At 36.0% G+C, this 23,143-nt stretch overlaps 1 protein-coding gene and 1 long non-coding RNA gene across 2 annotated transcripts in view; one reads left to right on the top strand and one right to left on the bottom strand.

Moving 5' to 3' along the window:
* LOC125776188 (uncharacterized) overlaps nt 1-23,143 on the bottom strand; it is a 205,569-nt gene that overhangs the window by 107,473 nt on the left and 74,953 nt on the right. The window lies entirely within an intron of this gene.
* LOC105229893 (major royal jelly protein 1) lies at nt 884-22,453 on the top strand. Its single transcript, XM_011210387.4, has 5 exons — nt 884-1,119; nt 19,230-19,593; nt 19,675-20,014; nt 20,915-21,101; nt 21,157-22,453. The coding sequence occupies exons 2-5, from the start codon at nt 19,282-19,284 to the stop codon at nt 22,022-22,024; spliced, it is 1,707 nt and encodes a 568-aa protein (XP_011208689.2). The 5' UTR covers nt 884-1,119; nt 19,230-19,281; the 3' UTR covers nt 22,025-22,453.

Raw genomic sequence — 23,143 nt, 5'->3', positions numbered from 1 at the left:
TTGATCTTTGATCGTCTAGAGAGGACTTTACTTCTCAATTGCCTACTCAATCCGAAGTAGCATTTGTTGCCAAGAGTTGTAGGATGCAGAAGTTCACGCAAGTGGAGAGAGTTCTCTGACCGCCATTCGCAAAGAAGCGGTCAAAAACGATTCTTATGCATATGGTTCAAGCAGCTTACAACTTCCGCTCTTAGATCAAGTATCCTCTGGGTACCCAAAAAACAACCCTTTGAAGGCTAACTAAAGTGAGAAGGCGAAGGCACATTTCTCCTTAGGGTTGTGCGCTGGGTTTGGAACCCGCCACGTAAAAAATACCCCTAACGAAAAAAAGAAAACAGACTCGAATGAGAGACCCCCCTATATCTATTTCCATAGATGTATTATTTCCCAGCTCGCCTTACAAAAACCCACCAACCAACCTTCAACATTCAAAAAACTATTAGACTTTTTTGAAGTTCCACTGTATCGAAACCGCTCAGTACAACTCGCAACGCTGCTCTTAACAAGGCGCGCATCAGATTCGGATCGATATTGCAAGTCTCACATTACTGGAGCACAAGTTAAAGGGAGCAACAAAGCCACAGCTCAACTTTACTGAACTTATTGCACTCGCTTGGACACTTTGAATGGTCTCTTTGTTTGCATATGGACTGCAAGAGATCTCTTTTTATACAACTATTTTTCTTTGTTTATATGAGAAACTTATTGTTGTTTTTGTAAATGAGCTACAATGAGACTACAGTAACCTCACAACGAAGGAGCGCCTTGTCTTGGTTGCGCTGTAGTTGTTGTTGTACACTTGAGTATGGGGTTTTTCACTTTGTTGGTGGCGTTGACTGCTTGCTGGCTATTTGCCGCCACTTTTAAACTGAGCGTAGTAATTTATAGTCAAACAGTTACTTCGTGGCCATTCAACTAAACTGACGCAGTGGGCATGCGCGCTGTCGCCAAACAACGTTTACCACAGTATCGAGGAGCATAGAAACGGTGAAAAAGTTTCGATTTCAATTTCGTGCAAAGGAAGTCATTTTTAGATGCTGCTTGAGTAAAAATTTTAATTAAATTGATAAGTTCATTCTGCAAGAGCACAGCTAAATCGCGGCTAAAACCGTTGCAATTGTAAGTGTGTGTGTGTGCGTGTGATAATCACATATGTGTCTAGCAGAGGAAGTAATATAATTGTTATTTTAAGAAAAAGTGGCGCGCGCGTAGAAAAGAAAAGTGCTGGAAAGAAAGTGTTGAAATGCAAAAACAAAAGCAAATTAAAGTAATCAAAATAAACAAATTAAGTAGAACTGTTTTATTGCCGCTTGTAGTGAGATGCGCTGCGTTTTTAATTGAGATGCTGGATAATCGCTAGATAATTACAAGCGAAGACGAGCATGAATGACTTGGTCTATTTCTGTGATTTTCTGGTTTAATTGTTTGTTTCTTTTTTATGGCGGCAATAAATTGTCCAAATTTTGATGCAGCTGTTAAAAAGCCGAAATAGAATTCGCAAAAAATTGTATGACCGTTAAAAAAATTAAGTATCACTGCAACTATCATATGAAAAAATCAACAGAGAAGAAGACTACAACAAGACGTGTGCGAAAATACTTTCATTAATTATGCAAATTGTATGCGCGGAAAACTAGTGCACAGAAAAAATTTATAAAAAAAATTATTTCATTTAATTGCTGATTGATAAACTACAAAAACTAAAATTTTTATACCAATTTTTTTTTATACTAAAATTTTTATAACATTTTTTAATTTTTTTTTTAATTAAAAACTAGGTCACTGCATATTTGTCCAACAATATGCGGCTTCAGTTATAAATTGTCATTATTTATTATAATTTTTTGTCAACACATTCACTTTTATTACACATCTCGCTCCCTTTGAAGCGAAGGTCTAATGTCCCATTTTTCATTTTAATTGTTCATTTTTAGTTTTTTTTTTTTGTTAATCCCACTTTTATACACAACTCCAACCAGCAGCCGCACAATGAAATTTACATCACAGCACCTTGACAAAAGCACACACGACAGCCGTACACAAACAAACACACATAACTTTTACACAATTTTGTTTAAGCTTAAAACTGCTGCAGTGGACGACCTAACTTCACATTCTAAAATCAAAATTTCATTCATCTGCGCATGCGCGGCGTGGTGCGCCTATAGTCAGTGACCACGCGTTTAAAACAGATTCTATATTTTACAAATTAGTTTAGCCGGAATAGCCGCGGAATTGCGACCTTGACTAATGTACGCTTAGGCTCATTTTTAATAAGCTCGCATACATGCCTACATACAAATGTGCGCATATTTGTATTACGCGTGTGTATTATATAAGGTATAATTTATAAAATAAAATAAAGAAACTTTAAATTGAGTCTTCAGCAGTGCTGGCTGTTAAAAGTGAGTTATTATATTTTATTTTTATATTATTAATGACATACAAGCGCATGCCGTAGCAGTCGCAGAGGTACGAAACTGTAGAGTGGAGGGCGATGTATGATTGAAAAAAGTTATTATTTTAAAGGTCGATTTTGTTTTAATTTATATAGTGTCTATATTTTAGGGTGGTCAAAAAATTTTAATTTAGTTTCCATAGATACTGCGAAAATATTGTGCAAATAAACTTTTCTTTCGTCATATCATATCGACCAACGTATTCACGGGAACAAAAAAAAAAAAATAAAAATAAAAATTTTTTTGACCCACCCTAATAGATGGTATACAATATCCAGCTATTTCTTTCCTTAAATAAACAAAATTCTCTTTCGTCATATCATGTTTTCACGGCAACAAAAAAAAATAAAATTAATTAAAAGGTTTAGACCCACCCTAATGTATGCTAAATAATATCTAGATATTTATTTGCCTAATTCCAGAAATAAATGGTTATATGAGACATGACTTTGTTAACCTGTCAGTGAATTAAATGGTATATCAGTTAACCAAAACTAGTCATATAATGCGGTCAGTTAAAAAATCCTCTAATGATAAAGTCAGAAAAAAATTACATCAACATTTGTTTAATTAAAAAAAATGTAGACAGAAAATAACAAATTTAAATTTTAATATTATTAACTCTGTGACTTCATCAGAATTTTTCAAAGTTCTCGAGAAATCTAATACAATATTTGAATATCCGAAGACCTAGACGAAAACAGCAGGTTTACCTATCTTTATAAAACATTCTAAGTAATATGAAAACTTGATGGAATGTTTTATTAAAAAACTAGAAAAAATACACGATTTCTATATTAATTCTTTCTGAAGATCTAAAAAACCTTTCAAAACTCAGCCGTATTGTGATACATTTAAATTTAGGAAAACCACTTGTCCTGGTAATATCAAAAAAAAAAAATACGTAATAGTAAGATCTTTGTCATATATCCGGATAACCGATTAACGAATATTAAGGAAATATCCTATAAAGATTTTATCCGTGTACACGGAAAATCTCAATAAATATGCGAGTATGCTCCTTGAGGACTCGTTAACAAAATGTGAGTTATGCTACTCTAAAGTTAATATCTTGACTGAGTGATTTTGAAACCATGCATGATGATTCTTAGGCCCAAATGATCTTTCAAAATGATTTCCAGTGATCCTTCCGATATTCCAACGATGTCAGTAAAATCCCTGACTGTTAATCGTCGAGACTAAAGCACCAACTCCATTAAATTTTTGACATGTTGATCATCCGTTGATGTTTATGACCAATATTCCTGAGTGTGGTTCGTCGTCAATGCGTTCTCAACCCTCTTTGAATAATTTGTACCAATCAAAAACAACTGCTCGCAACAAACAATTGTCACCAAAGGCCTTTTCCAACATTCTGACCATTTCGCACCAGAAATTTGATTTTGCACAAAAAATTTAATGGAACTTGTTTGTTGAATAATAATCACCGAATGCTTTTTATGTCCTTCAGAGAGTCAAGCGTATACTAAACACTAATGATTTTTTTGAAGTAACGTTTGGCACAAATGTCATTGACGATCCTACGAACATCGGAAAAAATATTTCGAGGAATTGGTTTTTGGCACAAAATTTAAATTAAAAAGTCTTTCTCACTTTTACACAAAAAGTTTAAAGTTTCCTAAATTTAGTTTTTATTTTACTTTTTGAAGAAAAGTATCAAGACAACACCTAATATAGTAATTATTCCTCGTGACTTTTTTACATGATGCACAGCAGGTAACTAGGCCTACTTATGCAACTATATACAGTATGTAGGTATGTAGATATTTCATTTGGCGATTATGTTGTTATGTCAGCTAAGCTCAACATAATTCACTTCCAAGATGATGGACATAAACCAAAGTTATACGACGTGCGAAAATGCTTACAAACCGTTTTATTACGCTAATTTTATCTACTTTATAACCACATAAATGTAAGCCTAATCTTTAGTGCGTACAAATCGGTTTTAGTAACACATTTGAAAAATATCTACATAACTAGCTACGTAGCTCTTATTGTATGTACATATTCATGTACTTATATGGACATAGAAAAGTATATATTATAATAATGGCATTCGAAGTGGCAAAACTACAAACTATGTTAATCTGATTTGAAAAATTATTATTTATTGAAGCTTGAATTCTCTGTATTTTAGTTTGCTGTTTTAAGAACAAAAATGCTTTAGTCGAAATATAATTGCGGTTTATTAATAATTAAATTATTATTTATGAGAGTTTTTTATTTATATAACAATGAACATTCGGATACACGAATGTCTACTAAATTTTTATATATGTATTTATTACCATATTAATACCACAGCAAGCTCTGTAGCCGATGAAGTGCTTGAAAAACTTAACGTTTTTTGCAGTAAAATATTTTTAATTGGCTTCCGAAATACCTTACAAGAGAGCTTCTTAACGTTTTACTTTTTCTCTCTTTAGACTGGCATATATTCATATGATGCTTAAACCCACGGGCAATGAAGTTAAAATAAAAATAAAAATAAATATTAAAAGAAAAATAGTGATGGAGAAAGGGAAGGGGAGTAGCGTGGTAGAATTTTCAAGGGTTAAAAACGGTGTATCTTCATTTCCGGTAAAACTATGGGTCCTAAAGAAAAATGTTATATGGCAATGTTGTTTTTGGAACTTTTTTATTTTTATCTCTTTCAAATATTTTTTTTTTCACGAAATGTGGTGTAAACTTACCTTCTCTTGTTTTAAATACACTTTATTTTTTTATTTAAAATATTTATATATTTTCCTTATACTGATATCTACTTATATCAGAAAAAACTCTAATTTTCAATCAAAAAATCTCTAGTCTCTAGTAAGACTTTCAGATTTTTTAAAATTTGAGTAAGCCTCATGATTGTTGAAATCTCTTCTTTTTGATGGTATTAAAATATACATACTAGGGTGATTCAAAAAAATTTTTTTTTCGATTGGTACTCGGAAAAATAAGTTCCTAGACACCTCTAAGAAAGCCTCTCCAAATATGAGTTTTTAATTGTAACGGGAAGGTCCTCCTACATACAGTTTTCTATTTTTTCTTATTATCAGATAGAAAAATTTATATCTCGCTTCCAACTACTTGAAAAAATATCTTGTTCCTTAGATTTTGTAGGAAATTGAATGCTCTAAAAAAAGGTCTCCTATGATTTTTTCGTAAACCCAACCGTTTAAAAGATATTAACAGTTAAATTTTGATTATTTTTGGGAAATTTTTTTATTTCTTATGGATTTTATAACTCAATGAAAAAAATCATTAAAATTTTTTTTTGGAATCTAATATATACATTACATTGATTATTAGCCTCCTTGTTGTCAAGATATCATTAACCATGATAACAATATAATGGAATTATTAAATGGCAATTAAGGAGTAGCACATACATAAATACGTATGAAGTACGAACATTTGCACATATATCTTACCACTTGAAATAAATAAGACGTAGAATATGTCACTATCTGCATAATAAAGCATCTTATATCGTTACACATACGTATGCTGCTTATTATAGTGCATAACTGTGCATGAGTAGAGCAGAAAAGGGCGTGTCTCACGCCCAGTGTCTAATCATATGGTAATGTTTTGTTCAACATTCATCGAATGTAATTGCAAAATCGATGGCTAAATTCCAGACATATGAATAAATATTAAATGTTTTGATTTTAACACAAAACGATAAAAGTAGTCTGTACCTGTCCCGTACTGACGTTCTTGATTATACATACATACATATATTGCAAATGGACGGTGATTTTACAAAAAACGAACCTTCTGCAGAACTAAAGGAATGCCTTTACGAATTTTCAAAGACACTAAAAGTTAAAATATTTGATCATTATTTAGTTTTGATAATCAAACTCATTGAGCTCCAGTGAAGTAATTGATTAAGATTTATTGCTGCATAATCAAAAGTAGTCCACCTGCTCACTAATAATCTGTACATGGTTATTGAAATGATTTCTTCTTTTCATTGTAACACCTGTCGTTGTCGGTGGATTTGTCAAGCAATTGCCACCATCACAGGTGGCCCAAATTTCACATATTTGGATTGGATGGCATTTTTGGTGAATTTAATTAGGGTTTGGTCATAAACTCCTTCTGCGGAAGCGGCTAAATGCGGCTTTTGGCTTAGTAAAATAAAAAGATTAAGGTATATCGATCAGCTGGAAAAGTTGTATAAAACCAATTAAATTTGTTGCCTTCGCCGACTGTCATTCAATGCATTTTCGAAGGTACCAAGGTAATGGAGAGTGCATAAGCTAAGAGATAAGTCATATATAAATGCATACGCACAGTTATTTGTATATGAGTGTGTATTAACTTTGCTATTTATATATATTTATACGTATTATATATATAACTTTTATTTGTTAGTCTTATTCTTTTGTTGTCTTATTATATTTGGTACTAGCGTTACAGAGAATATTAAAGCCTAAAGAAGTTCAGTGTTTACCACTCAAACACTCAATGAAATTACCATAAGATCTCTTACATACTTTTTTTGACGAGGCCTAATCTTCTGATTACACGATCTTTCCCCGGTCAGACTTCGGAGCCGAAACTACTACTGATTGAGCTTCCATACTGCTCTGGACTGATGACCATACTCTAATCCCACACACCCACAAATCCCACAAGAACCTAGCCTTAAGTCTCAGACAATTGTCTTCGCCGTCTAAATAGCTTATGCGCAAACTTTTCAAACGATCGTAACTGTTCGGCATTCCAACTAGTGGAGATGACACCGCTCCATGTGTATAGCTAATCCCCATTGCCTCAAGGCTCCTGATATCCGCGTAAATTGCTCATTCTGCAATAACATGTATCTCCAAATGCACATTCAGGCCTTTCCGATAAGTTTATCCTAGACAAAAATGCTTTCAGAGGTCCATGCCCAGTAAGTCGGAAGACCAAGCTCAGGGAGAATCTGAAGTCTGGGTTTCCTTTCAGATATCCAACATCCAGAATGTACTCATAAGTCACCCGACCGTTACGGCTTTTATCCCAACGATTTTGCCACTTACTCCTAACTCTTCTATTTAGAAGCCTCCTGCTTCGTAATATTTCTGGACAATCACAAACCCTCACAAGCTTTGTCTTTATACCGGATATCTTGGATCATAGAGTAACCAAATTAAATTTTGGTGGTTTTTCCTCTGCTCACATACTTATTTGCGAGGGAGTCGTCGGTGGGTAGAAGCCATTGGAGAGCAGTTAGCTTCTTTACGGATGGGTCAAAGCTTGTAGCGAAGGTTGATGGAAAAGTATAGTATATGGTAAGGAATTCTCTACTTAAGTTTCCAATGTTTTCAAGCCGAAATTGCTGTCATTAAGATAGCGGTAGAAGAATAGAGAAGTGAAATTCCGCATGGAATCAGTAAAAGTGAAACGGGTTGGTGCGCCGCCCTCCGCGTTTATTCTAGTACTAACTAGCTGGCCTTCGCGGGAGCTTGGTCAGCACTGGGATAACATGAATTTATGCACTGTCGTAAGATTTTTGGCCCAATATCGTTCCAGTAGGCTCTTTGCCCTCAGTAAGACCAGCATTTCCCTAGTTGTAGGGGTTCTAAAAGTAATAGGCTATTGTTCTATTAGCATTCATGCTGTAAAATTGAGAATCTTGCCCAAAGCCAGTGCAGAAACTGTATGGAAGAAGACTCATATAGTCTATTACAAGCTTTCTTTTATTTTAATAGTCCATATATACAGAATTGTCACCACTTAAAAATTATAACTATCATAAATATTGAATAACTCAGATAGGTTTTTGCACCTCAAGCTCCTCAACGTCTAGACACACATTTTATATTTCGTAACCCACTTTTTCGCTTACTTACATAATCCCACCGCATTCATCGTTAAATGCTGAAATTTTCCTTATTACGTCAATTGATGGCATTGTTTTTCCGTCAAACTCTTCCTACTGTGGCAGCAATTGCAATGCCTCCGCACCAATTTGATCATTCACCACATTCAAATATATTTCCTAATATGATTATACATCAATCAAGCCACTTTAAGAAACTTATTTTGGATGCCAATAAAACCAATAAAATGAGTAACGAAAATTTCTGGCAATTACGCAATGTCTCGCCGGCGAAAACCACATAAGGCATATTTCAGTCTGCACGCCCATAGTGGAGTGTTTGCTGGAAAACGCGTTAAGCATTTGAATATTTGTTTTATTTGCAGAAATACTTTTGCATTAACGGTAATACGCGTATATGCTTGCTTTGTAGTTGTGGCGGCGACCAATCGGCACCTAGTCGCCAGCATGCAGCGGTGCAATGTAATGCAGTTAAGTAGACAATTTGCTAGCCCACTGGGTGTCCGGCGCATGCGCGCTGTCGCTTAGCTAAAAATATGTCTAGGAGACTGAACAAACAAATTTATATATATGTATAAATATGTATATGCGTGCGTTGGTGCTGTGCTTTGCAAAGTGACGTGAACATGATTTCAGCCAAAAGTTGACAATTTTTACTTGACTGCATCGAATTAATTTGCTGGTCTTAGGTGACAGGTGCTGACGTGCAAAATTTTGTGAATATTAATATTGTAGAAGGTCAAGTTTACTTGGCTAATCAGTGAGTTGTATTATGCATGGTATGACTTAGCTGATTTTGTTGACAATTTGCAGCGAGTTTGTGTCTTAAGTCTTTTGTTTCAGAGGAAACGCTCTTACTCCGGTAATGTTATTGCGTTATTTTATTTAATTTTTTGGCACTTTGAGAATTCGCGAGGTAGTAACAGTCAAGCTTTTTCGGTCACTTCCAGGCGGTTTTTAGGTTTTACGCAATAAATACCATTACATTACCGCCTCAAATATGATGCCAGCGGTACACGTAAAAATGATAAAATTGCATTTATCTGTTGCCATTGAGTACTAATGCAACAGTCAAAACGTGGTGCGTTTTAGTATCACTTAACATTAGCAAATAAAATTTAAATAAGTGGCACCAGCCAAACAAGTTTTAAGAAATAGCAATACATCTACGATAAGGTTTGAAAGCTAATGACGATAAGTAGGCGATTTTGTTTATACCTGAAATTATCTAAAGACTGTAATACCCTTCACAGATGCCTTTTTAAAGTTATATACGAGGGCTGCTATATATATTTCTGGCCTAATAATGAAAATAGGCATATTTATCAAAGAAAATGGTTTTTTTTTTCGTTGGATTTGGCTCGTCTTGGAAGACCCACACGGTCTGTTTTGTTTCGGGCTCATACGCATAGATCCATGATTCGTCACCTGTGACGATCTTATAAACGTCTTTTGAAGCACCGCGATCGTATTTTTTCAGCATTTCTTTACCTTTTTTTGAGCGATTGTCAAATTGTGCGGGATCCAACGAGAGAAAACCTTTCTAACGGCCAGGTGTTCATGCAATATCGAATATATGCTGGTGGGAGAAATGCATAGGCATGCTTACATGACGGTCTTGCATTATCAGTTCACGTACGGCATCGATGTTTTCTGGCACAACGGCTGTTTTTGGACGACCTTCACGGAATTCGTCTTTGAGCGAGCGTCGGCCACGATTGAATTCGTTATACCAGTTTTTCACAGTGCTATAGGATGGTGCTTCATAGCCATACAAAGATTTTAGTTCATCGATGCACTCTTGTCGTGATAATCCACGTCGAAAGTTGTGAAAAATGATCGCACGAAAATGTTCACGAGTTAACTCCATTTTTTGGCCGAGATGAATTTTTTAATTGCCTGTAAATAAAACAATTCACGATTAAATGACAAAACGTTCTGAGTGATGTTATGCTATAAAATGTCCAACTTTCCAATGGAAATGTCAGATTGCACCTGGCAACACTTAGTGTTGCCTAGTCCAGAAATATATATAGCAACCTACGTATAGAGTATTTAAAATGAAAACGTATCCGACAAACGGTTTTCATCGATGGGAAAACATTGTGATAGTTCTTTCTAGCCACGTTGCTGTCTTGGACAAAAATAGACTTATATACAGACAAACAGAAACAGACTGTCGGTGATTGATTAATGAAAATTTCAGCTACTTGCAGCGCAACGAACGGCCTGATGCAAATACTGAATTTTGAAACAAAAAAAAATTGGGTCACACGTTTTTAACTAATTTTCATATCTTAAGAAAGTAGTCTCAGAGAGTTTGACTGCTGCTATATGAGGTCTTTGTGTATGTTAATGACCGGTTACCCGGGATCCCTTGCGAAGTATTAGGATGAATTACATAAAAAAAAAATATTTCATTTTAAGCTCCAGGATCGTCATTATTCAAGCCGAAAGCTAGCTAGTTGTGAATGTATTTATTGTTTTTTTTATTTTAATTACATTATTAAAATTGGCTTAAACTTACAATGTACATAATACGACACGATCCTGTAACTTTTTTCTTCGAGATGAACCCAGTTGTTGAACTACTTAATCCCTCTGTACTGCAATCTTCTTAGCATAATGTCGCTCCACTTGAGGTTTTGCTGCGAATTGTTCTATCATTGGCAGAGCGAGTTTTTCATTCAATTACTCAAAAATTGACACTGTTCTCTAGCTTTTCTGACTATAAATTTATTATTTTCATAAAAAATTATGTATGATGCCAGTAAGAAAATGTCTAGCATCTTGAAAAACATTGGCATTGGTCATCTCGCCGCTGACTTGTGTATCTTCGACCCATTTAATCCAGAGTATCAACTTCAGTTTTATATCATCATCCCTGGCTGATGAATATGAATGCATTGTCGATAATAGAATGACATTGTTTTGTTTTTAGGACCGCGAAAGCCAAAAAATGTGATTATTGCTTCATTGCAGTCCATAACACTAGGAATGTAGGATTTACTTTTTTTACAGTGCCAATAATGGTACTATCCAAATGCTTAGAGTAGAGCTGTAAAAAAGATAGCCATTCAGATGTTCCTATCACTTCCTCAATACGAAGCCGCCTTTTATTTTATTACTCTTTCACTGTGTCTTTTTCCCGAGTATTATTTGTTCTACCACTGTATATAATACCGCTCACGGGATATTAATTTTCCGAATGACAAATCCATCAAATTTCGATACCATACTGAGGTGGTTTCAACTGAATGTTTTGAGTACATCTAGTACGACCACGATCAGTAGAAAGTTATTCATTGATTGTCAAGTTTAGTAAGATTTCGGATTTAGTAGGTTTGTATATCTTAGCTAGATTTGAATTAAGCACTGTGCACATATCAATATCACGAAGTGGTGCTCCGTTATCTTCTTTTTTCCTTTAGCTTCGAGTTTTTCTATTCAAAAATCTGTAATATTATGAGATCTGTTTACTCCCATCATCACACGATATAGTAGATAAGATTTGGAATGACATCACACTTTTTTTAAGTATTTCCGCAAATAATCCACAAGTTCTTATATTTGGTAACAACAAAATTTTTTTACAATATTAAGGTAGGTATCCGCGGTGGCTAAAATACATCGGAAAAGTTGGTCATTAACATAAGGGTTAATCAAGATGCTTCAAAGCCAAGTTTCACACCATTAATAAGGTGAGAATGTTGACTAATATAAGTAATAGGAACATACTCGAATAAATGAGAAATATGAAACTTTCTGAAAAGGGAGATAAGAAAACTGGCTTATATTAAAAATAAAATTTTCATACTTTTTAAATAAAAACTTGAATGATCTTCAGCAGATTTGCTCTTTTCAAGTAAATGTGAGTACAAAAATACAAATTTAATTTTCCATACTTTTTTTATTGCATTTACTTTCTGCAGAATTTGAGTAAATAATGCCAGATCTATCTTTTAATTTTGCTCTATACCAAAGTATAAATGTATCATCACGTTGCTATGCCTAACAGTGTTACTTTACATCAATAAACCATTGGCAACTTAATCAATATTTCAACTCGAATTAATATAAATTCTTCAACTTTTTATTTGTAAAAAGATTTTAATTGCACTATTACAAACTTGTCAGTCACAACTCTTAAGAGCAGACGTCATCAGCTTGATAAAATTGCTGAAATTCACGTGTTGCACGCGATGCCACAGGCTGCGCAACTTAACAAACACCTATACATATATATATGTACCATAGGTAAAGTAGAGTGAGTTGAGAGCATGACAACCACTCTTTGTACTAACAGTTCAGATCTCAAAAGATGAAAAGTGAAATAAAGTAAAAAGTCGCTTACTCTTTGGTAGTCAATGATATTTCTAGCGGTTTATTTCTGTTGAAATTTGTTTAAAGCTCTTAACTAACTGAGAGAAGGTTTATAGCTCAAAAATCCTTTATTTATCTGATAACCAGTCGAAAATTGCAAGCGAACTTCAGCCAAACACTCGTCAAAAGTGTAAACTCCAATTACAAGTCAAGTCTACAAGTATGCCACAAAGCTTTGCAGCTGCAACAGCGAACGTGAAGATGCAGAAGATGCAGAAGAGACAGAAATGACATTTCGAAGACACCGAGAAGGTGATGAATGCACGCAAACTTGCGCGAAATTGGATCAAATCGGTTGCTGCACAAATGAATGCCGACCGAAATGAGAAAAAATGCTTTACAAATAAAAGAAACAACAACTTCTTTATGAATGCAGATTTATGCAAGTATGTACGTACTAGCATAACGAATTCTTGCATATAGGCCACGCAGCTGGAACGCACTTAACGCCAGCAAGTCTTCGAGGTATCCAACAACAAACAAATCTTCCACTTGCGCTTGTGAGAAATCAACAAACGACGATGCCAGTTTGCAGATTGAACTGTTAACACTTAGGCACAATGTGAGAGTATAAAAAAATAAATATTCAGCTCACTACTGTGAATTTCTCGAGCTCGACTCGAATTAGCAAAGTTGCAGGCGGCGTGGGTTTTGAAATATTGAGGCACTCAGGGAAATATTTGGTTGAAAAAAAAAAATTGGAGTGAAGAAGACAGGAATTTTGCACTAGAAATGTAGTGTAGAAAAAATATATTTTCAAATATTTTTTTTATTTTTTAAATTTTTTTTATAAATGAGAAAAAAACTCTTCAAATTTATAGTAATCCAATATTCGGTAAAAAAAAATTTAGACAAACCTGGCTCAACTACAGCAACCTGCTTAACACGACTACCTACCTCTGCTCTCCAATTTCTCTCTCTTTCTCCTCTATTTGCAACAAATTTGCATGTGAAAGCAAGAAATGTGTTAATCAGTTGAACTCAGTACCAGCGAGTCTGTCAACACCTCATTAAAGTAGCATAACCGGTATCATATCTCTATTTAATTATGCCGGTCTGCTGTATTTATACCAGTTCTTTCTTCGATTCGCCACCATTCAAGGTTTTATAAATCAAAGACAGCAAACATTGTGATAGCAATATTTGAGTAAAAGTATTGAAGTATTGCCAAAGTTTTAACTAAAACAAAAATACTCAAAAGCATGTGTGGGAAAACTACTTTAACATAACCGCAATGCATTCTCACCCTAGTTGCTTGTACTGAAAAAATGTACCGTTAACTGGGGTTGACAAACATCGCTTCAGTTACCGAATACTATACTATACATACATATACTTGCACTTTGTATGCGGCCAACTCCAACACTAATTGCAGCATAAACTTAAAAATAGCAAATACCTGAACAGCTATGTTAAACCCAATAATTAAGACACAAATTTGCAAGTTTAATTGACGAGTGATAACAATTTACAAAGCAAACGAGTTTGTTACTTTCACAGTTATGTATTTTGAATGCGTACTTGTGTGTATTTGTGTATTTCAAAGAGACGTAGTAGTAATTTTTAAATGTCGACTGTTGAATATTTTTTCAAAAGTTTATTATTTACTATTAAAAATGCACATTGCTGGAACTTTGATAGATGATGTCTATGGACACATATTACTTCCTGAATACTGTGTGAATATTATGTAGTACTGTATAGTAATTTGAAGTGAGGTAAAAAACTCATGTTTCATAGGATAGGTACCAGTGTAAGCAATCCCGAAATGATGCCATAATTTCGTAAACATTATAAGGAATTTATCATGGATTTGAATATTATATATTTGCATTAGCTAAACCCTCTTGTCGAATTTGTGGAAGGCGCTACGATGTTATTAAATAAATGGAGAGTAAAGGTTTTAGCACCCGCCGAGGGTATTCGTTAACAACCAGATCCACTTTTTTTGCTTCCTTATCCGATGTGAAGAAAGCAGAACTAACGGTGCGGTTGTTGAGGTCAATGATATCATCGGCGTACGTCAGCAGATGTACATTCTTATAGAAAATGATACCCTCTCCATTTAGTTCGGCAGCTCGATTTATTTTCTCCAAGAGTAGATTAAAGCAGTCGCACTGTAGGAAGTCGCCTTGTCTGAAACTTCATTTGGAATCGAACGACTTGGAGATGTTCTTCCCGATCCTGACGGAGTTTTTAGTATTCCTCAAGTCAGCTTGCACAGCCGTATTCGTTTTGTGGGCATACCAAATTGAGACATAGCCTTTCGTCACTTGCGTCAACTTTTACACATGACTCTACTCGGGTAAATTAATATTATTTAATCAACAACTTACACCGTTATCAAAGTAGACGCAAGCTTTTCTGAGTATCTGACAGAATGGCAGCGATTTAAGAAATACATTTTTGACTATGTTTTTCTAGCTAAGCTAAAAAGAAGAAAATCGTACGAAAACTAAAGGATTTAAAAAGAATATCCCGATGTAAATAGTAAACCGTCACCGGGTTTGATGCTCCATAACTCTTCAACAAATCTGTTTTCGATCAATTCTTGAGAGTTCTCTAAGTGAGGCCTTTTCCAAACAGCCTTTCAAAGACTGAACTGACAATCACAGCAACGAACTTATTTGACTGTATAGTCGAAAAATAATTGGTTACGTAATTCTGTTAAAATGAAAATTATAATTAATGCCTATAATTTTCGAATATTCTTTGAACATATAAACCATGGTAAAAATCTATAGTTTTTGTATCGGAAAAAGCCTTAATTTGCAAAGACAGCTCAAATGCGTCAAAGGGCGTCTAAAAATTGATTTTTTTTTCAAATTTAAAAGGTAATATCGTAGAAATCATTTAAATTTAAATCAATCTCTAAACAACTTACCGTTAAATTTAAATTCTGTTGAAAAGTTGCATTCTTTTCACGGAGAAGCCGATGGTTTAGTAGTTGCCGTCAAGATAGTGGTCGTTCAACTGCAATAAATTATATTAAATTAATTAAATAATACAAAAGTATTTCAAAAATTCACAACACATGTAATAAATTAAAAAGCGCAAATTAATTCACTTTTTACGCTTGAGCGCATGAAATTTGTTAGCCGTCTCATTACTGATGCAAAATCATAACTAAACTTCGATGTTATTGTTGAAGTACACCTAACGCAACTGCATACCTTCATCAACTAAGGTATAATTTAATAAGAAATTTAACATCTAAAAACATAAAAATCGCTTTTTACTTACACATAACATATAAATATCTTATTTATGAATCGATTCTTACAAAACCGATGAGTTGATGTATGCATGGCTCCATTTAATTGCATTTAAATTGATTGCCTCAAATATGTTGTCTGGCTTTCCATTTGAGAATTCTTGAGTTTTCAGCAAATAAGCGCATTAACTAACAGCTATTAAAAAACGATATACCATTCTGGGATTTGTTGCAAAAAAAAATCGCCTTTCAAAACTGGTCAACCGTAACCGAGTAAGCAAATGCCGATACTGATTCACTGGTTTACCGTAAAGCGCCGTTCCGCACTTGGCCAATTATAAATATGCCCAAGCGTCAAACTAAAGCTAATTTTGTTGATACATATATTTTTTTTTTTTCACTTTAACAACTATGTACATTTCGGGACATTTAACCGATATTTCGTTTTCGAAGTGTCGCTTTTGACGTACAAATCTACGGATATGTACAAATCCATGCAACAACACTTGCCGCTTGCCGCCGTTAATTCAATTCGCGCTTTGGCACCGTGCCATTTGCGAGAACGTGTGTGCAGTTTTTGTTTGCGGAGTACAAGTTGTTGCTTTTGTTGCTGTTTATTGCTACGTTTACAGATGTTGTAATGCCATTAAAGAAACATTTGAAAAATTGTTGCCGGTGTATGACCGACCACCGGCATTTTTAATTATCACAACTCAAAGTGAAATACTGTCATTTATACATGTATACAGGGTAGTTCATACGGTGCTTTCTTTGTCGAATTGAAAAAAAAAACGATTTGGGATAGCAATAAAATTCTTTATTCCTGTGGAAGTTCATTCGGTGACATTATGTATGGAACTCGATTTCTTTTGCATGGCGCTTGCAAAAGTTTAGACTCAATTTTTGACAGTTTTCAAGCATAAATTGGCCGATACTACGTTCAATACTCCTACGAAGTTCATCAATCGTCACTGGCATCGACCATAGACTTGAGGTAGCCCTCAGGGTCTAACGGCGTCAAATCGCATATCCGAGGCGGCCAATTGATTAGGCGATTTCATGAGATAACACGTTCACCAAACTTGGTGTTCAATAAATCGATTGTGACATTCGCTGTGTGGCTTGTGGCACCGTCCTGTTGAAACCAAATGTTGTCCAAGTGATGCCGTTTTGTTGGAACAAAATAGTATTTAAGTCCATATTAACCAATTCAGCCTAAATATATTCGGTTATCATTGAACAGTAGCGATTCCCATTCACAGTAACCGGTCGGTCTTGATCATCACAGAAGAAGTACCACCCAATGACGCTGCCGGCTCTTAAACCGCACCTAACCGTATTTTTGGGACACAATGGTGACGTGTGGAATTCTGCCTGACCAATAATGCATATTTTGCTTATTGTCGAAGCCATTCAGCCAGAAATGAGCCTCATCGCTGACGATGATTTTACAAAGAAAATAATAATAATTTTATGTTGTTGCTCAGCCCAATTCACGAATATACGACGAACCTGGTGGTCAAGCGGCTTCAGTTCTTGTGACAATTTGATCTTTTAAAGATTTTTGCAAAATTCGCCACAACGATGTTACAGAGATGCCTTGCTCTTGAGAACGACGTGTGAGAGACTGATTTGAGTCTTTCTCAATCGATGCGCTAGCGGCAGCAATATTCTCGACACTATGGGCACTTCTTTGTCGCACTGTCACGGGAACATTTTGTACTGTGCCTATGGATTTTTCCACTAGACGCTCAATTTTTGATCTGACATGACGATTACGACGACCATAAATTGAACGTACCGCTCTTAAGTTGTGGTCAATGACTCCAAATTTCGGTATTAAATTTTAATAATTTCGATTCGTAGGTGGTAATTCTTACTGAAAAGAAATGTCAAAAGAGCGACAAAAATATGGCGTCGTTTGCTATAACTGTCGGCCTACTTTTGTAAGGTCGTTTTGAAACTAAATTCTTTAACTAAACTAAATTCTTTTACTAAACTAAAACTTTCAAAGTATCGTCCATCTCTTTGGCAAAAGGTCTTTTTAACTAAACAAAAACTTTCAAAGGATCGTCCATCTCTTTGGCAAAAGGTCTGTGTCGGCTTGACGGTCAAAATTCAATCAAGCCAATTTTTGATATTCTGTTCAGAAGTGAACCATTTTCCGGTGACAAATGATAGTCTAAAGGGGCACAGTCTAGACAGTAAGGCGGATAAGGCAAAACTTTACAGCAGCAGATTTTCAAATAGTTTTTAACCGATCTTGCAATATGGGGCCGAGTGTTGTGCTTAAGGAAAAATATTCTTCACTTTGATGAGCTATTGGTAGCGGTAGCGTTCCCCATTCATCTTTTCACCCGGTTTAAGATTTTAGGTTCTGTATTATGATCACATCAAATACAGAGTATTACCTTACCGCCACGGATATTCGTGCTAATCGTTGATTTGGTTGGTTGGCCATGGTTCACTAAAATTTTTTGCATTTAAGATTATAGTAATGGATCAATTTTTTCATTCGTTCAATATTACAAATGCTACATCCAAAATCGCCTTTCAATGTATCTTGGCTTCTATTCATGTGTTACACAATTTCCTTATTGTTGAATGTACCCGGCTGCTTTTAAACGTTTTAAAATGGGTGCTTGAGTGACTCCGGGAGTTTCTATGAAATTTTGGCGCCTTTGGCCAAATTTTCATCAAGTAATACACTCTCTTTCTCATCTTCAAACTTTTTTGCCCACCCAGAACGTTCTTCCTCTTCCAAGCGAAACCACCACATATGCTCAGCTAAAGCTTGTTCACCACAAACTTCCACCAAAATGCGATGACCTTCGGCTGAGGTTTTATCCATATTAAAATAATGACTATATGAACCACCCTGTTCATATGCTTTCGTGTATAAAATATTGAATTGCCAATAAAAAATATGTGTGTTTATTAAGCGTGGATCCTCCAGCGCGCAGTCAATTAAGTTATTAACACTTTTGGGTGACAGCTACTTCACCTACGCTGGACTCATTACCTGATTAGCTCAATCAAACACTAAAACCATAACACAAAATGTAGAAATGAATAATAAACGCGTTACAAAAAAAGCGCCGATAATTGGCGGGTTGTCTTTGACGGTAATTACTTAAGCACTAACTTGTCGAAAATTCCAACGGAGACGTCGGTAAAATTAACATGATTTTCCACAAAGCATTACAAGTACTTACATACAAATGTATACCCACATACAAATCTATTAACATAACTCAGCGCATTCATAAAACTATAAAAACGATATAAACTTCGAATTTTCGCATTCATTTTCATTTTACAGTTATTTCGACGTTTTACAATTACAAAACCAGTTAATAGGCTTATAAAAAGCAATGAAGCGTTTTACAGCCTCAGCAGAGCTCTTGATCTTCACAGCCATAATTGCCGGCTGCTGGTCCATTGGCGCATTAGCCGAGTCCTCAACCTTGCAAACGGCCAAACAGTGGAAGTTGTTCACATATAACTTCCTACCACACGCGCCGATACACGATTTGAACTTCTACAATCCATCCAATGTGCTTGCAACCGGTATTGCAGTTACCTACGACCGGATTTTCATAGCGACGCCGAAATTGTTCTCCGGCGTCTCGTCCACCGTCAATGTCGTCTCGAAGGCGGAATTCGGTGATTCACCGGTGTTGCAGGTGGGCAGCGCACCAACAGCGCACGTATTTACATAATTGCTTGCCAACACGCGTACAAATTGCTATTTTACTATCTTTCAGGCCTACCCAGACTGGTCGTTTTCCACAACCGGTCGCACAGACTTTAACTGCAGCGATTTGGTTCTGATCTCTGTGTACCGCATGCGCATCGACTCGTGCAACCGCTTATGGCTTCTAGATGCCGGTGTTTCGCGCTCACTCGAAGACTACGAAATCACTTGTCCGCCAAAAATTTTAATTATTGACTTGAATACTGATCAGGTGGTGCGACGTGTGGACTTTCCGAAAGAAATCTTGCGTGGCGAATCGTTATTTACGAATTTGGTGATTGATGAAGCGACAGCGAAGCAGGGCAACTGTGATGATGTGTTTGCGTACATCTCAGATACGGTTGAGCCAGGTAAGTTGCGGAGAATTATAAAAGATATTATCTTGCACCTGACGGAAGAAGTTTTCAGACAGGTAGTTGTTGTAGTATCTAAGATAAAGCGTTAGACTAGAATAAAATCCTCATAAATATTCATTTCGAGGATATTTTAAGGGGAAAGTTTCTTATCATTCGAAAGAACATTCTTCGAGATTTATTTCTTGGAGATTGATGTGATGTGTGGGAAACTAAAAGTCGCCGAAATCACGAGCTTCAATTTCAGACATCAAATTGTCGGTTATCAAGGCGCGAAATCATTTTTCAAAAAATACCGAATATTCTACCGGCCCACAAACCACACCAAACCGTTGTTTTTCCTGGATGAAATTACGGCTCTTGAATCCCAAGGGGAGCAATTTTATTTGTCTATATACCCACTGAGCCCGAAATATACCTCACCGCTGAGCAAAATTTGGCTCGAAAACGTCGGATCTTCTTGGAACTTTTCTTGAGCTCATAGAACGAAGCGATGTTACTTGGGAAGGTTGAATGGCTTGAAAATTGCACAAGCTGCATAGTGTACGCTTTTCAATTTAAGAGCTCGACGTAAAGTCCGCCAAAGCGTTCCATACATCAGTCTGAGTTGCTGCGAACGTCGTCGAATCGACTCTTCACGGTCTTTGTTTATACTTCCATATCCAATAATGAATACTGGGTCTCAGTATGGTTGATGTTCTGTGGTCTTCACAAAACGTGAAATTTCGTAATAAAGTTTAATAATTTGTAAACGTTGTTCAGGCGTAAATCTTCCCATGATGAAATGCCAAACAATACTAAACAAAATCTGTGATCTGTCAAAAAAAGTCTATTAAGAATAGTACCTCCACATGGATCACCCGTTATAACATACATAATATTATTCTCTCCTTTTAGGCATCATTGTCTACGATAGTGGTCGCGATGTTACCTGGCGCGTGTCACACCCTGCAATGTATCCCGATCCAGATTTTGCACAGTCCGAGATACTCAACGATCGTTTCATACTGATGGATGGCGTTGTGGGTTTGGCGTTTGATCAGAAATTGGGTGTACTATACTTCCAGCCTTTGGCTACTGATCGGTATGTGAAGAATGAAGCACATTTACACAATACGACTAACTCTTTTCTCTTCCAGCTTATTTTCAGTGACCAGAGAAGTGTTGCGCGCCGGTCCGCTTGCACAAAATGAAATTCTCAAAGTGAAATTGGTCGGTAGGAAATCATCACAGGGTATTGGACTCACCGTTTCGCCCATCGATAGCAGCGTTATTTTCAGTCCCATGACCGAATTAGCCATTGCTGCCTGGAATCCCAACAACAATAATCAAGTGGTGCTTGCACAAGATCGTGATCGTTTGCAATTTATCGCCGACATGACAACAACACCACATGAACCCGGCGTTTTTTATGCTGTCTCCTCCAAGTTTCATCGCTTCTTTTTGAAAAATCTCAACCCGAACGAAGTCAATAATCGTATACTACGTCTGCCGCTGCCAAGCGGTTACAGCGCACCACATAGTCCCTCGATCGATTTGCATACAATCAACAAAGCTTCCAACTACTTTGGCAGTCCATATAAGGCGAATTCTCTGGATAAAGCGAATGTTGTGAGTTTTGGCAATTATGTCTACAACAGTTTGCATACACCGGCAAAACCACAACAACCGTATAATTACGAAACAGTTGGGCTTGTAAATTTCTCCCTCCGCAATCCCTTCACGGCACTCAATGCTGGTGAGTCGTTCCCACCGCGCAAAGAACAACGTTCGAACGATCAACGGCCCTCATTTCTGGACACTCTGAATAGTAGCGAAGGTGCTATTACCAGCCGTGATCTGCGCTACCTCGTACCAACAACAGCAGTACCAACACCAACAACGCATCATGCTTTACATACTGCGGTGTTACCATTCGGTTCTGATTACACTCTCCGCCGGCATTTACGAAATACCGATGGTCAGAAGGTTACCGAGCCAGCGAACTCAACTGCAATCCAGCAGTAGGATGGATGGGGATCAGCAGTTGAACTGCTTCTGTAGCAGTGTGCGGTCTAAAGTCAAAACTTATGTGCCTCTGTACATTACACTATGCAATACTTAGACACTTATTTGTTCGTTATGATTGGTGTGTGTCTATGGTGCGCAACGGTTTGGGAGTTGAGTAAACTAATTTATGTGTGTTAAAGTTGTTAGTACATTTAGTAGAACTGTAGTTTATAGTTATGTATATACTCGTATATATGTACTCGCACATACAAACCTATTCTTATATGTATATGTACACATGTATAGCTACATAAACAAAATAAATATACTCATATACGTAAATGTGTGCACAAATTAATGAATTCGATGAGTCAAGGACCATGGAACTCACTTAACTTCTATTGTAAATATACTAATAAAATAATTATTATGCGCCAAATCTCCAAATATGTGTAGCATTTTTTTATTGCAATGAGTTTACCGATTGGTTTAAGTCTAACTGAAAATGCAGTCAGTATATTATAATGCCTGCATCGAATTAGTGGTATACTTCAAAATTTAGCCATGAAAGTATTGCTAATGGGAATATTATTAATTATTTTTATTTACCCTCAATAAGGTAGATTTGCCACGAAGTTTGTAACACCCAGGAGGAAAGGTCAGAGACCCTACAAAATATATATAACGGGTTTTTCAAAAGGGACGCTACAAAAGCAGACAGTTAGAGACAGCAAACGACGCTATAAATTTTCCCTCTCTTTTGACATTTTTCTTCAACAAGGTTTGGCATTTCATCATGGAAAGTTATACAATACGATCCAACAACGAGTCGAAATTATTAAAATTTACTACCAAAATTCGGAGTCAGAGGCCTCAACTTTAAGAGCGCTACGTCCATTTTATGGTCATCATAATCGTCCTGTCAGATCAACAATTGAACGCATCAATAGAGGAAGACCCATATTTGCGAAAAGATCTTAGCAAGATCAAATTGACGCAAGAACTGAAGGCGCTTGACTACAAGAATCGTCGTATGTTCGTGAATTGGGCTGAGCAACAACTTAAAATTGATCAAGATTTTCATCGAAAAATCATCTTCAGTGATCAGGCTCAATTCTGGCCGTGAATGGCTTCGTC

The sequence above is a fragment of the Bactrocera dorsalis genome, chromosome 2, assembly GCF_023373825.1.
Source record: "Bactrocera dorsalis isolate Fly_Bdor chromosome 2, ASM2337382v1, whole genome shotgun sequence".
In the NCBI taxonomy this organism is placed as follows: Eukaryota; Metazoa; Arthropoda; class Insecta; order Diptera; family Tephritidae; genus Bactrocera; species Bactrocera dorsalis.
Note: the sequence above shows the minus strand (reverse complement) of the source record. Positions and strands in the feature narration are given on the sequence as shown.